Here is a 14,793-nt window from a genome sequence, read left to right as displayed (position 1 = left end):
TGTCTCATTCTTTTCTATATCCACCATATGTAGTACAGTTAGTTGGCTTATGGTAAACATTTAGGTATCTATAGATCCTTACAAATATTTTGCTAAATTGGAAAAAAAGAATAAAACATGCCCTAGGGGGAAAAACCTCACATAATCACATTAAACTACTCTAAGAAGCTGCTTGCTATATTGAATATGTAATATAGCAATATAACAAACCAGACTTTGTGCTAGCAGCTATGGAGACAACAAAGATGAATGGAAAATCATGTCACCCCCTTTGCAAAGTGCCAAGAGTACAAATGAAGAAGCGTTGACTTTGATTAGGACATATGGGGAGACATCCTGCAAGAGGCTGAGTTTTTAAAATAGAAATGTATAATTTCTTCTTAGCTGAAATGCAGGCTCTGTGTGTATTCTATTAGAAATTTTAAATTTTAATAACTTTACTTTTTGTCTGATTTCAAAATAAGAATTTTATAGTATAAAATTTAGAAATTGCATAAAGGCACACAAAAAAGGAAACTTCAAATGCATAATCCTCCAATCCCAAGACAACCACTGTTAGCATTCAGGCATATTTCCAACCTTTTTCTTCCTTATGAATAGGCACATATACTTTTTATTCATATTTTATAAAAATGAGATGTAGTATACATACCTTTTTGAATGTGTTTTTTCAGTTATTGATTAACTGCAATGTTAGAGTGGAGAATTCTTACACAGGCTGAGAAAGATTTTTCACACAGTGATTAGGATAGAAAGATGTATAAAGTTTATTTTTCTGAGAAAGAAAGAAAAAGAAAAGGGAGGGGGGATGGCACAGAAGAAAAGGTAGAGCCAGGCAGCTAAGGAAAGTTGCTCGGTGCTTTTAAAGGGTAAAAAATGGTACTTTTTTGTTTTCCTCTGCTTCAACAGACTGATAACAGAAGTGGCAGCAAAGCTGTTGCCCTTTATTTTTCTTTTCTCTGTAAGGCTGACTTTGAGTCCTTGGAATCTGGTGCTGGCAAGAACTGAAGTGGGGAGTTTGCATGCCTACTGTCTGCTTAGGGCTCTTCAAGGCTGAGAAAGAACTCTTAGAGACAACAAGCTAGGCCACAGGTGTTTTAATTAAAACAAACGAAGGAAAGAGTTGTGTTGTGAGTTTCCCTTTCAAAGGGGCAATTATGTGCTGAGTTTATTTCTCTGGCTTTCTGTTTGATAGTTTATTTTCCTCTGTTAGGTTATTAGTAAGATCATCTTTCATTCCCACCCTTCAGTTAAAATTTAAAGTTTCATTTAATGAACTTGGAAATTGGGGATTTGGGGTGAAGGTCTCATCTGGAGTTGCTTCCTGCCGTACAGGGGCAAAGCCTCATTTCTAACTGGGAGAGTTCACCCGAAAGTCACAAAGGGAGAGGGGTTGAAAATGGATATTTTAGAAGTGCGAGTTGAGGCAGGACAGGAATTACATTAGAGAGAAACCATAAGGGCTCTTTTTACCTTATTCTTTCAGTTTCAAATGAGTTTTAATGTTCACACCGCTACCAGAAATGGCTGTTCCAGATAACCTTGAATTTATGATAACATACATAGTGAGTGAGCTTTATCTTAACACCAGTAACTTAGCAACTGCAGCTTCAGAGAGTTTAACTCACTCTATATTTTAACTCTACAGTGCAGAGTCACCTTTTGAGGTTTGAATTTTTTGATTCACTTTGTCTGTTAGTTTAAACATATGTATAAGAAATTTAAGAGGTTTCAAACATAGGTCTAGGGAAATTATATCAGAGTTTTCAAGAATTTTATTTCAAACTAACCAATACTGTAAATGACCTGTTCTAGGTCCAAATGGCATAAAAGCCCAAATGGCAGAGACAGAGCATTCCCAGTGTATATATAAATACACTTAGAGTTAGTGAAAATGTTAAGTCTTTTCTAAGAGCTGAGAAAGGAAGTTTGTGGTATTGAAGGAGTTAGATGTTTAATTTAACCATAAGATCTTTCCTAGTAGAGGGTAGGGCAATGGGGAAGCACTAAAAGGAAAGACTTGACCTCCTGGCATGCCAAGGGGCTATGGAGTACACGGGAAGGGAGGAGGGTTGTATTTTACCTTCCATTCCAACGATGGAGATAGGAGAGGGAAACAGAGGTTTCGAAAAGTCAGTGATGGCAGAGTAAGTGGCTCTGGTGTCAGTTAAGTCAGTTTGTTTACCTGTGACAGAGAGAGTTACCCTAGGCTCGGCTATCTTGATGTGATGAAGTTGACCTTATTCTGAAGCTGGGGTCTGCCTATCAGACTGAAGTAGTCCTAAAGGGTCCATGGGTATGGAGGTTGTCAGCTCAGGGGGGCTTCTCTGGTTCCAGAACATGAGTTTGATTTCTCACTTTAGGAAGAGGGTATTCTCACTTCCAGTGCCCTTTCTGTTTACAGTTAGGGTACAGTCCCAGTGGATACCACTTCCTAGGGCACTTATTACTCTAATGACCCAATTGGTGACAGTTAAAATGATGTAGTTCCCAGAGTAGGGTGTGGTCCTGGTGTCTTCTTGTTTGAACCTCCAGGGTAACTCTGTCTCTGAAAAGTTTCTCTTATAGTGATAGCCACCATTTGAAAAGCTTTCTTCTATTCTAAGACCCATTGCTGGTCTCTTTTTCTCTTTTTTCTTTCTCCTCTCCTCACCTCAGTTATCAAAGACCTTGAAGGCCATGTGTAAAGTTCCACTTAACAGAGTCTGGGGCCTCTTCCTAAGTTTTTGGAGTTTATGCCAAATACTGGGACTGACTGGGAGATGAAGTGCATTGCTAGGATGGATTGTCCCTCCCTGGTGTCAGGATCTAAATAGTAAAGGAGTGAAAGACTTCAGACAGTCGTGAAGGGGAAAAGACTGGATTTTACTCTTGGCTCTAAGAAATTTATGATGCCTTTTGACCTAGCAGCCTCCCAGAGAGGCAGCTGGTATACAGACAGAGAGGGAGTTTTAAGTGGCTAGCCTGGATGAGTGTAGCCAGGCGAGAGTGGTGGAGACAGAGAATAATAAGAAGAGGGAACCAGAAGAGAAACTTTATCTGGAAAGTGAACACACACACACACACACAGAGAGAGAGAGAGAGAGAGAGAGAGAGAGAGAGAGAGAGAGAGAGAGAGAGAGAGACACGCAGCAGTAAGAAGTAACATGCAGCAGGCAAAGTGAAAATCAGGATGTCTAGCAAGTTTAAAGAAAGCCTGAATGTAGGGAACTTTAGACCCCTATGCCATGGCAGCAGCAATAGAAGGTTGAGTGGCAGAATAGCATCATGATTAAGGATCCATTCTCAGGCCAAATTTCAAAAATGTTGTCGATAGAAAAGAAAGGTGAAGGACTTCAGGGAAAGTCATACATCAAGACACCAACACTAGGAACCTGAGTGGGGCATCCCCCACTAGACAACCTTTGAGATGCTTGACATCAGGCATGCCGGAGTTCTGAGTCAGACCTGAAACTGCATAACGTGCTGGCAAGAAGGTGGATGTCCCTAAGTCCCGGTACAGACCTGAAACCTAGAGAGGAGCATCCCCAAAGCCAGGTGTTCCTGGGTCTGGGTAAAGTCCAGGAAGAGATGGCTAGGAAGTGTCCTTCATAGGCACCTTTCCAAGAATGACAGACTGGCACTGGAGTTTTAAACACAGAGCTGCCGACTCTCTTTCGAGTGACCATTTCCAAAGCCCTGGAGACTTACCAAATTCCGAATAAGGGCACCAAGAATGAAGTTCTGGGAGCCATACAGCAGAAGAGGGAGCAGTCTCAAGACAGAGGCAGAAAAGTGAGCCTACAGAGGTAGAGAAATGACTGTGACTCAGTTTCTCCTCCCCGTACAGTCCACCAAATGTTAGGGTGAAGAATTCATAAGCAGGCTGAGATTTTTTTCACACAGTGGTCAGAACAGAAAGAAGTACAAGGTTTATTTATTTTCCTAAGAAAGAGATGGGTGGGGGAGAGAGAGAGAGAGAGAAAGGCCACGACACTCAAGAAAAGGTAGGGGATACTGCCAGGCAGCTGAAGAAAGTTGCATGATGTTTTCAAAAGGTAAAAATAGCTTTTTTTCTCTGCTTCAGTAGACTGGTAACAGAAGTGGCATAAAAGAAGTTGCAGGTGCTTTTTATTTTTTTTCTCTGTGAGACTGACTTTATCTGACCACCTTTCATGTGATACTGTTATTTTTGCATGCTCTAATTGTTTTCAGTAGCTTGAAGAGGACCCTACTGCGTAAATATGGTTAAGAATAGAGGCTCTGAGTAAGCACACCTCAGTTCAAATTCTATACCTTCTCCCAGCACTGTGGCTCTGAAAAAGTCGCTCAACCTCTCTGTACCTCCCTTTCTTTTTTCATCTGTAAAAAGGAGCAAAAGTATCTACCTTACAAGATTGTTTTAAGAAATAAATAAGACAATATATGAAAAGCACTTAGCCCAGTGCATGATACATAGTAAGTATCTAATAAAAGATGGCTGTTGTTATTTTTACTATATTTTATTTAACCAATTTCCCAGTACTGCCTAATTTTGATTATTAAAACAGTGCTGGAATAAACATATATCTATATCAATCCTGCATACCTCTATAATTTTTACCTTAGGATAAATTCTTCCATAGAATTGATGAGTCAGTACACATTAAAAAATTTTTGATACTAGGGTTACCCTCCAGCTACAATTTTTATTCCAACCAACATTTTGTGAGTATGTCAGGTTTCCTGTTTCTGTAAGAGGTTGTTTCGTGCTAATTGCACAGAATTCATGGCCTTAAATGAGTTCAAACAATTTTGAGGGAAAATCTGCAGCACCCCTATTTTGTGGAGGAGTAAACTACCAAACACTTGTATCATAAAAATGATCCGCCATTATATCACCCCCCTTGAAAGATTGGTTTGGGAAGGCTTTCATAATTTAGCTTTATTTCTCTTTTTATCTTCTCTACCAAAATAAACTATATGAGAGTGTCCAAGAATAATTCCATTTTATTTATTTCCACTTAATCATTCTCTTAGCTTGAGATTGTATTCTTTAAATGCAAATGGATATATAGGGTCCTAAGAGTTTCAGTATTGAATCATGATGACACCAAGTATTAACCATTATCTAGACATTTTTCTATTAATACTTGGTTTTGATCATTATTTCAGATCTGTGGACATCCTCAAACTCAGCTGTCTTGTAAAAGCAATAATGAGTCCCATATTTCATTTCATTTTTATGCTAATTCAGTAGTGTGAAATGTTCTATCAGCTCCACTTATAGTCATGTATTTCAAACATGCAACTTCACTTTAATCTGTTTAATTTGCTTTCTAGATATTATTTGGGGTAGACAAGAATTTTTTTTTTAGTATTTTAACTCAGTTTTCATTCATGATTCCCACCTATTATATCATTCTGGAACTGCTTGATGTTTTATGTGGTTTTTTTTTTTTTTTTTTTTTTTTTTTTTTGAGACAGAGTCTCACTCTGTTGCCTGGGCTAGAGTGCCATGGCGTCAGCCTAGCTCACAGCAACCTTAAACTCCCAGGCTCAAGCGATCCTCCTGCCTTAGCCTCCTGAGTAACTGGGACTACAGGCATGTGCCACCATGCTTGGCTAAATTTTTCTATATATTTTTAGTTGGCCAATTAATTTATTTCTATTTTTAGTAGAGATGGGGTCTCACTCTTGCTCAGGCTGGCTTCATCTCCTGACTTTGAACGATCCTCCTGCCTTGGCCTCCCAGAGTGCTAGGATTACAGGCGTGAGCCACCAAGCCTGGCCCTTCTTTATGTTTTAATATCAATATTATAGTGTCCAGTCTCAGGATACAAAATCAATACACAGAAATCAGAGGCATTCATATATGCCAACAACAGTAAAAGTGAGAACCAAATCAAAGACTCAATTCCCTTCAAAATAGCAACAAAGAAAATAAAGTACCTTGGAATATATTTAACTAAGGAGGTAAAGGACCTCTACAGGAGAACTATGAAACACTGAAGAAGGAAATAGCAGAGGATGTAAACAGATGGAAGAATATACCATGCTCATGGGTCGGCAGAATCAACATTGTTAAAATGTCTATACTACCCAAAGTGACCTACAGAATCAACGCAATCCCTATCAAAATACCATCATCATTTTTCACAGATATAGAAAAAATAATTTTACTCTTCATATGGAACCAGAGAAGACCCCATATAGCAAAATCGATCCTAGGCAATAAAAACAAAATAGGAAGTATCAATTTACCAGACTTCAAACTATACTACAAGGCTATAGTCATTAAAACAGCTTTTTACTGGCACAAGAACAGGGACATTGACCAGTGGAACAGAACAGAGAACCCAAATATAAAACCATCCTCATATAGCCAACTAATCTTCAACAAAGCAGACAAAAACATACACTGGGGAAAAGAATCCTTATTCAATAAATGGTGCTGGGAAAACTGGATACCCACATGTAGAAGACTGAAACAAGACCCACACCTTTCACCTCGCACAAAAATCAACTCACGCTGGGTGACAGAACCTTGAACCTTAGGTGTGAAACTATTAGAATTCTAGAGGAAAATGTTGGAAATACTCTTCTAGACATTGGCCTAGGCAAAGAATTTATGAAGAAGACCCCAAAGGCAATCACAGCAGCCACAAAAATAAACAAATGGGACCTGATCAAATTAAAAAGCTTCTGCACAGCCAAAGAAACTGTCAAGAGAGCCCACAGAATGGGAGAAAATTTTCCCAAGCTACACATCCGATAAAGGGCTGACGACTAGAATCTATTTAGAACTCAGGAAAAACAGCCAGAAAAAATCAAACAACCCTATCAAAAAATGAGCAAAGGACATGAACAGAAACTTCTCAAAAGAAGACAGAATAATGGCCAAAAAACATATGAAAAATGTTCAACATCTCTAATCATCAGGGAAATGCAAATCAAAACCACAATGAGATATCACTTAACTCCAGTGAGAATTGCCTTTATCAAAAAGTCCCCAAACCATAAATGCTAGTGTGGATGCAGAGAGAGAGGAACACTCCTACACTGCTGGTGGGACTGCAAACTAGTTCAACCTCTGTGGAAAGCAATATGGAGATACCTCAAAGCAATATAAGTAGATCTACCATTTGATCCAGCAATTCCACTACTGGGCATCTACCCAAAAGATCAAAAGTGACTTTATGAAAAAGACACCTGCACTCAAATGTTTATAGCAGCACAGTTCACAATTGCAAAGCTGTGGAAACAACCCAAATGCCCATCAATTCATGAATGGATTAATAAAATGTGGTATATGTATATCATGGAGTACTACTCAGCTTTAAGAAACAATGGTGATATAGCACCTCTTGTATATTCCTGGATAGAGCTGGAACCCATTCTACTAAGTGAAGTATCTCAAGAAGGGAAAAACAAGCACCACATGTACTCACCAGCAAATTGGTATTAACGGATCAACACCTAAGTGGACATATAGGAGTAACATTTATCGTGTATTGGGAGGGTGGGAGGGGGGAGGAGCGGATGGGTATATACAACCACAACGAGTAAGATGTGCAACATTTGGGGTATGGACACATTTGAAGCTCTTACTCGAGGGGGAAGGGGGAGCATGGGCAATATATGTAACCTTAACACTTATACCCCCATAATACGCTAAAATAAAAAATAAAAAAAAGAAGAAGAAGACAATGTAGGAGATGGTGGAGGCTAAGAAGGAAGGAATCTGAGAGCTTGAAGGAGCCTTTTCTTCATAATCACAAACAGCTATTTGGACTTGATGTGAATAAGAAATAAACTATTGTGGTTGGAAAAAAAAATATTACAGTGTCTGAATTGTGAATCTGAAGGATTACAGTGATCTGTAGCTTAATCTAATATTGTTATCCCTGTAAGACAAATCTCCTGTGTCATTAAAACAAAAACTTTTCTAAATACTTAGATTTAATACTCATTTTATAATATTTTATGTATAAATATCTCCACTACAATTTTTGAATATTTACTTTTAGTCATTTTTTCATTAATCTTGATTATTCAACAAATATTTATTGAATGCCTACTGTGGACTAGGCTCTTGGGACATAGTGATGAGTTTAGAAGTTTAAAAAATAAATGGTGCCTAAGTTTTAATATATATTCATATATATAAATATATACAAATATAATGCAAAAAGATATATTACTATAATATATATATTCAGTAGTTTATTTCACTTGGATTACATGTTAATTTTAGAACTCCTAAAATTTCTACAATGAATACAATGGATTGGGAAAAATTTTGAAGTTGTTTAGATCTTCAGTTTCTTTTTAGAACAGTATATATTACTATAGGGTAAATTTTTATAAAATTCAAAAAATATATACACCAATGAGCCTGAAGACAAATTTTAATTTGTAATTATTGAGGTAGAGAAAATCTTGATAACAGTTTTTAAATGAATAGTGAAATATATGAGTTCACAAAAAAAGTATTTGGTACTGTCATCATTTATGTTTTAGGATGTAATTTAAAATTTTTTACTCAACCATCCCCTTTTTCTTTCTCTTCCTTGGTGTACTCTGTTTTCCTAGATTTCATCTTATTTTTCTTTCCTCCTAAATATATCAATTCAGGAATTCTTCCTTTCGACATCACTGTGGGTGGTCCTCAGAGCTGATCCCCAACTCCCTGATCAGTAATTCTGTTTTATTTTGTATAGAGAAAAATGAGTTGAAAGCTGTATATGCTCCCATCTGAGGTCTTCAGTGGAAAAACTATGAATTTAGTCTGGCTGCCAGCACAGTACTGGGGGTCTGTTGGGAAAAAAAGAAAATGTAACCCCTTGGGACCTTCTAATGAGTGTGGCCACTGTACAACTTGCCTTATTGCTTAGTTTCAGTTGTCATTGAAAACGTCCAATGAGAGTGGTTCCTGTTTGACTTTTTTCCCCCAGTGGAAAATATTAGACACTAGTTAAGTAGGCCAAAAAGAACGAAAAGCCTGGATAGATGGAAAGATGGTAGAGGAAGTGAGTCAGGAAGGAAAACTCTTACTAGAAAATAGGTGAACGAAAATTTCCAAATTGATAAGAGAACATAAAAATACCTTGGGCTCCAGGCAAAAGGTATAGCTATTTTTTCACAAAGTTCATTGCTTTCCCCTGCCCCATATTTCTGGCCCACATTGCCTCTCATTCGCACTATTGCAGTTTTCCTACCTCTTCACACTACCTCCACTCTTTTGTCAGTACATTGCTCACCTACACAGAAAATTCCACTAACTACCTGCTAATTCCTGAACAAATATCTAGATCTACTTGTCTAACCTATTCCCATTCCTTTTTTCATGTTTCTTTTTCTCTGGCCAATTGAGACTATTTGCCCCAAATGTGCCTCCTTCTTTTAACATCTCAAATTTGTCTCTTTGGACTGGGAATGAACTGCCATCTTTACCAACTGAAATGCTACCCAAACTCTGAGATGCAGCTGTTTGATGAAGTTTTCTTAATCACAGCAGCCTGAAATAGACCCTCCCTTATCTGGACTACTGTGGCACTTTGAACCTCTCCTTCTACCTCTTATTGGTTATTTGCTCTCACCTTATTTTTCCAATAAGATCATAAGCTTGTAGGGCCAAGAACACATCTCTTCTTCCTTATTTCCCCCATAGTGTCTAGCATATTGCCTTCCTTATAAGTAACTATGCAATGAAATTGTATTGGATGAATGATAGAAAGAAATCTCATTAGAATCAGCCTAACACAAATTTCACATTTTTGTGCCTGATTTTATACTTACTTCTGTACAGAAAGAAAAATAGAGACACAAATATTGGTTACTAAGTGGGGACTTTCAGTACCTGTAGCATTGAAATTTAGTTAATGGATCTAACAAAAACAAATCCTCCCATCCTGGCTTGGTGTCTGTGGGTATCTGTGCACTGCCATCCAGTGCCCAAATCCAGTGCCATAGGTCCCCAAGCAATGGTGGTTATATCATGGGAAGGAGGACTGCAGTTCTGCAGGGCCTTCTGAATTCCTTCTTGTGGATTCGCTCTTAACAATGTAATTCCTTTTCTGATAAATTATGTATAATCTACTTGCCAATGATATTTAGATGTTTTTTAACAGTAGACCAATACAGATATTCAGTTGCTGATGCATGTGGGGAGAGGTGTTATAAATGTTTTTCTCCCACTTTTCTGTGTGAACTAAATCCAAATATGTCTGAATTTTCATAATTCAAAGAAAATATCTTTGCCAACTTTCTGAGAACAAATAACTGCCAAGCAAAACCTGACAGCGTATTCCTTGGTGACATTCAGTCATTAAAAGCTGTGTACACAGAGTGAAGCAGCTATCTAAAACTGAGCTCATATGCAAATGTGAATACTTCACACTTAAAATTACATTGTGTATATTAAAACTTTCTCTAAAGTCTATGGAATGTTCAGGAAAAATATATCTGTGCTTGACCTTAAGTACCTTGCCTCATTATTTTTTTGTCACTTCCAGCTACTAGTCTCTCCAAAGAAAACAACTTTCTTGTTTCTTTTAGTTTTGTGTGTGCCCTGAGCTTTATTCCCAATTGCTGCTATAAAAAACTAAAATGGTTCCAAACACTGCTATTGTTTTTTTTTCCTGCAACTAATATTTAAACATCAAAGATACTCTGGTACTTTTATGCTGTAGAGTGTGTATAAGACCATATTTTCCCTAAACGTACTTGCTGTCCAAGATTTTTTTTTTCTTAGCTGTTAGCCTTCTTTTTTAGAACTCATCTGACGGGTGGCCTTTTGATTCTGCAGAATCACTGGCAGTTGTGTGGAGGAAGAACTGGAGTAGGGCCATGTTAAAAGCAGGGAGATGATTTAGGAGATTTTTAAAAGTACTTTATTGCAATATTTAAAAACAAACAAACAAAGAAAGCCCTACCTTAATCATCCATCAGAACTTATGCTGTGGTGACCAAGGACCTTGGGAAATTTTTAAACTTAAGCATGTTATCAGGGTTCCTCCTAAGGCTGGAACTAAAAAATAATCTACTTCCTTTAAGACTTTTATTGATATAGCAATTCCTATGTAAATCCTTAGCGTATTTATTGTAAGAGCCTATTATGAGTTGTTTTCAAAGCTTTATTCAATCCATTAATTGGGATTGTTTCATGAGATTCACCTTTGGTTCTGTTAAAACAATTATATATGCTGTGATGGGAAAATTTAAATTATATTTGTGTATCATATAAATATTTTTCTTAAAATGTCAGTTTTCTTTCCTTATACTTATAAATCATACAATATTATTTATTTTTGTTTAAGCCTGTATCCTAAAGAAGTACTAATTATTATGGTTTTCTTGGAATGCCCATGTAATTAAACTGATTTTCTTAGCTACATTTAAGTCAGTAGGAATGGAAATAGGAAATATTTGAATGACCACAAAACAAATCCCAATATGGCCACAAGTGGTAATACTATAAGAATAAATATAAATATGTATCAGGAAACTCAGCTGGTAAAAGTTATAATAAATACACAATAAAAAAATAGAACTAAGCATTTTATCCTACATTGAAAATGTTGAAGGTATTTCTAATTCGATATATGAGATCTCATAAAGAGAGCATATTAAATGAAATGCATCTTCAAATTGCTGTTTTGTTCAATTTAGGGTCAAAAATAATACTACAAACCAAGTTCAGCTTTAATTACTGTCTAGCCATAAGAAGAAATAAACTATCAGCCAAAAGCAAGGTTCTTTGATCTCACATTTCAACCTTCTTGTCCTCTAGATGAATGAAATGGTCTTTTCTCAAATGTTTAGCAGGCCTTTTACCATTTGATAGAACAATTATTTTTAAGAAGGTTTAAAATGTGATCTGGAAAACCACATTGACTCTATGTGGCATATTTGCTATTCTTAGCCTGGTGGAATAAGCTGAAAGTGGATGAATAATGCAGGTTAGAGAGAAAACAGATGCTAAATATTACAAATAGGAAGGTTTTCCAGCAATGAGACTTTCATTTTAGGACTAGATTTTTGCTGGCACGTTTGGCATTATGACGATTATTGTTTTTCTCTCCAGCTGTTACACATCTGTATTGAAGGTTGGGGCAATTGGCGCTGGTCAGAGCCTTTCAGTGTGGACCATGCCGGGACTTTTATTAGAACAATACAGTACAAGGGTCGAACCGCTTCACTCATCATCAAGGTTCAGCAACTCAATGGAGTACAAAAACAGGTAAGTTTCTTTGTGTTCATGACCCAGGTAACTCTTAATTATTTGATGTAATAGAGACGAAACTTAAAGAAATTAAAATAATTAATAATAAAAAGTCACAGTGGTTATGCCTAGTTATACCTACTACTACCATGCATGTGAGCCCTTAATAAGCACTTGCTGATGATCCTGGTGATGATGATGGCTTCAAACCCTTTGTCCCACGTCTTTTACAAGAGCTGCTAACGAGCAGTAAAATTTACTGATTTTAGTTTCACCTCTTCTCCCTGTCACCACCTACCTTCTGGTGGAGGTGCTAATGAGCTGTGAAATAGCCAAAAGGCCTTTATTGAGAGGGAAAAGAAGCACGGGGTGGTGGGGACTCTGGATAATCCACCAGTGGATGACCAGGAGTTGGTTCTCATGTGTGTGAGAATGATCTGTGAGGAAGGGTTGTGAGGCTCTCCCATGACAGAGTGGGCCTGGGTCTCCAGCAGGCTTTTCTTTTCCTAGGAGTTAATATTAACTGCAGTAAAAATTCACTGCAGCCTAACTCTTGGCATATAAAACCTCAGCTCTCAGCACATATTTTTACGTATTTTATAAAACTTCCTTTTGGCTGTTTTTGAAGTTCTAAGACTGCAAAGAGAAAAAAGTATCTGACACTTTTTTTGTGTTCTTAAGATGTGAAAATGTGGTTTCTAAAAGATGTTTTTCAAGCATGGAGCATATGACAAGAGTAGAAAGAAAAAAAGGAAGTATTAAAATCTGAAAACTGGCTTCACTGCACACATAATAACTGGATTTGTCATAAGAGTTTTAACATATACATCTGCATCTGGATTGTAACAGTCTATCCAGAGCTTATGTGAACTGAGGACAGCACTCAGAAACAGCACTCAGTTCCTGCAAAAGGGGAGCTTCCCCCAGCAAGCAGCAGAGGCTGTTCTATTGCTGTATGCCAAGGGGTAAGCAGGAAGCAACTGGTGAGATGAACAGTAGTACCCATACCCCATACATTCTTGGTCTGCACCTAATCAGGGAGCTAGACTGGATGTTCTTATTATTGTGGGCCACAGAAATGAAAACTCTAGCAGAGGAAGCATGGAAGAGTCTTCCCAATTAACTGATCATTTCTCAGAGTATTTATTGATTGCCTGCAGTAGCACATGGTAAAATAAAAGACACCAAGTATGGGACACAATCTTTGCTCTTAAATTGTAAATTTATACAAACCCAACAATTTTTACAACTGACAGTAAATGTGAAGGGAATTTAGGGGTTTCACTAAGAAGGTATGACTTGAGCTAGGCTTTGGAAAATATGAAGAATTTGGATTAAGAGAGTGCATTCCAAGTAGACAGTATAGCATAAGCAAAGAGACAAATACGGGACAAATGAGACTTACTAAAGGACTCATTAGGAGACCAGTCTACTAGTGTGAGCTTTGAACCAAGAGTCCGTAAGACCAACATGTGTCACTGACTCCCACCTACCCTCAAAACTCTCGCACTTGAATTTGCTTGTAATGAATATCTACCTAATAAATACATGTTGCATTTCTTATCCTGTCACTCATGGTCTTTCAAGAATTCCTTATCTGTCTTCCTATTTTCTAGCATATCTGAGAAATGCTCATTCAGCCTCTGTATAAATAGTTCAGATGACAAGAGGCTTATTCCCTCACACAGCAGTCCTTTCTATTGTTGACTACTGCCAGCTAAGTTTTTTCCTAATTTTGAAACAAAATCTTTCACAATTCTACCAGCTTTTCCCCTTTCTTAGAACTGTGAGACATATACAACAAGCATACAACAGCTTGTTGTGAGGACTCACAAGTCACCTCTCCTCTATATGATAGCACTTCAAAAATACAAGGGGAACTATGGTGTTTCCCCTTAGCTTCCTTCTCTCTAAACCAGTGGTTCTCAAACCATTGAGTGTGTATCAGAATCCCCTGGAGGGCTTGTTAAAACACAAATTGATGGGCCCAAGCCCCGGAATTTCAGATTGAGTGTGGCCTAAAATTTGCATTTCTAACAAGTTCCAGGTGATGCTGATGCTGCTGGTCCAGGTATCACACTCTTACGACTATAGTTCCAGTCCAAACTTTCCCAGTTCGTTCAACTCTAATATGCGGTTGCTAGAGTATTTCACAATTAGTAACATGGCAAGGTCCCTCCATGGAGAAGTGGTTTTAATGATATGCCCTGGTGGTTAAGATCAAGTTGGCTGGATCCCCTCACTAGCTGTGTGATTTTCAGGAAGTTATTTAACCTCTTTGTGAATCTATTTCCATATCTATAAAAGGAAAATAGTAATAGTGCCTTCCTCAGAAAGTTAGTGTGAAGACTGAGTTTGTGTATGTAAAGTGCTTACAACCACATGCTCACTGCTCCACTGCCATAACCCAATATACTTTAGTTACAATTATTGTAATAAAATATTCTCAGGCATGAGTAACACTAGTTAGACTTTTTTATGTTACTATAATAATGCCCCATTCTTGCATAGATATTATGTATTTTCAAAGAATGATGTTAAATTTGAAGGATAAATTAATACATACAATGTTCCTGCATGGAGATTACACATTGCAATAGTATATGAAC

The 14,793-nt window shown here is 37.4% G+C and overlaps 1 protein-coding gene across 4 annotated transcripts in view; it reads left to right on the top strand.

Moving 5' to 3' along the window:
• Positions 1–14,793, top strand: part of VPS13B (vacuolar protein sorting 13 homolog B) — a 761,111-nt gene that overhangs the window by 684,941 nt on the left and 61,377 nt on the right. For all 4 annotated transcript variants that reach the window (XM_012762009.3, XM_012762013.2, XM_012762010.3 and 1 more), the window contains one exon: positions 12,047–12,202. In XM_012762009.3, the coding sequence (XP_012617463.2) occupies positions 12,047–12,202 (156 nt within the window). The remainder of the gene's footprint in view (positions 1–12,046; positions 12,203–14,793) is intronic.

This window comes from Microcebus murinus, chromosome 7, assembly GCF_040939455.1.
Source record: "Microcebus murinus isolate Inina chromosome 7, M.murinus_Inina_mat1.0, whole genome shotgun sequence".
NCBI classification, from domain to species: Eukaryota; Metazoa; Chordata; class Mammalia; order Primates; family Cheirogaleidae; genus Microcebus; species Microcebus murinus.
The sequence above is the reverse complement of the archived record's forward strand: the minus strand, read 5'-3'. Positions and strand labels throughout refer to the sequence as shown.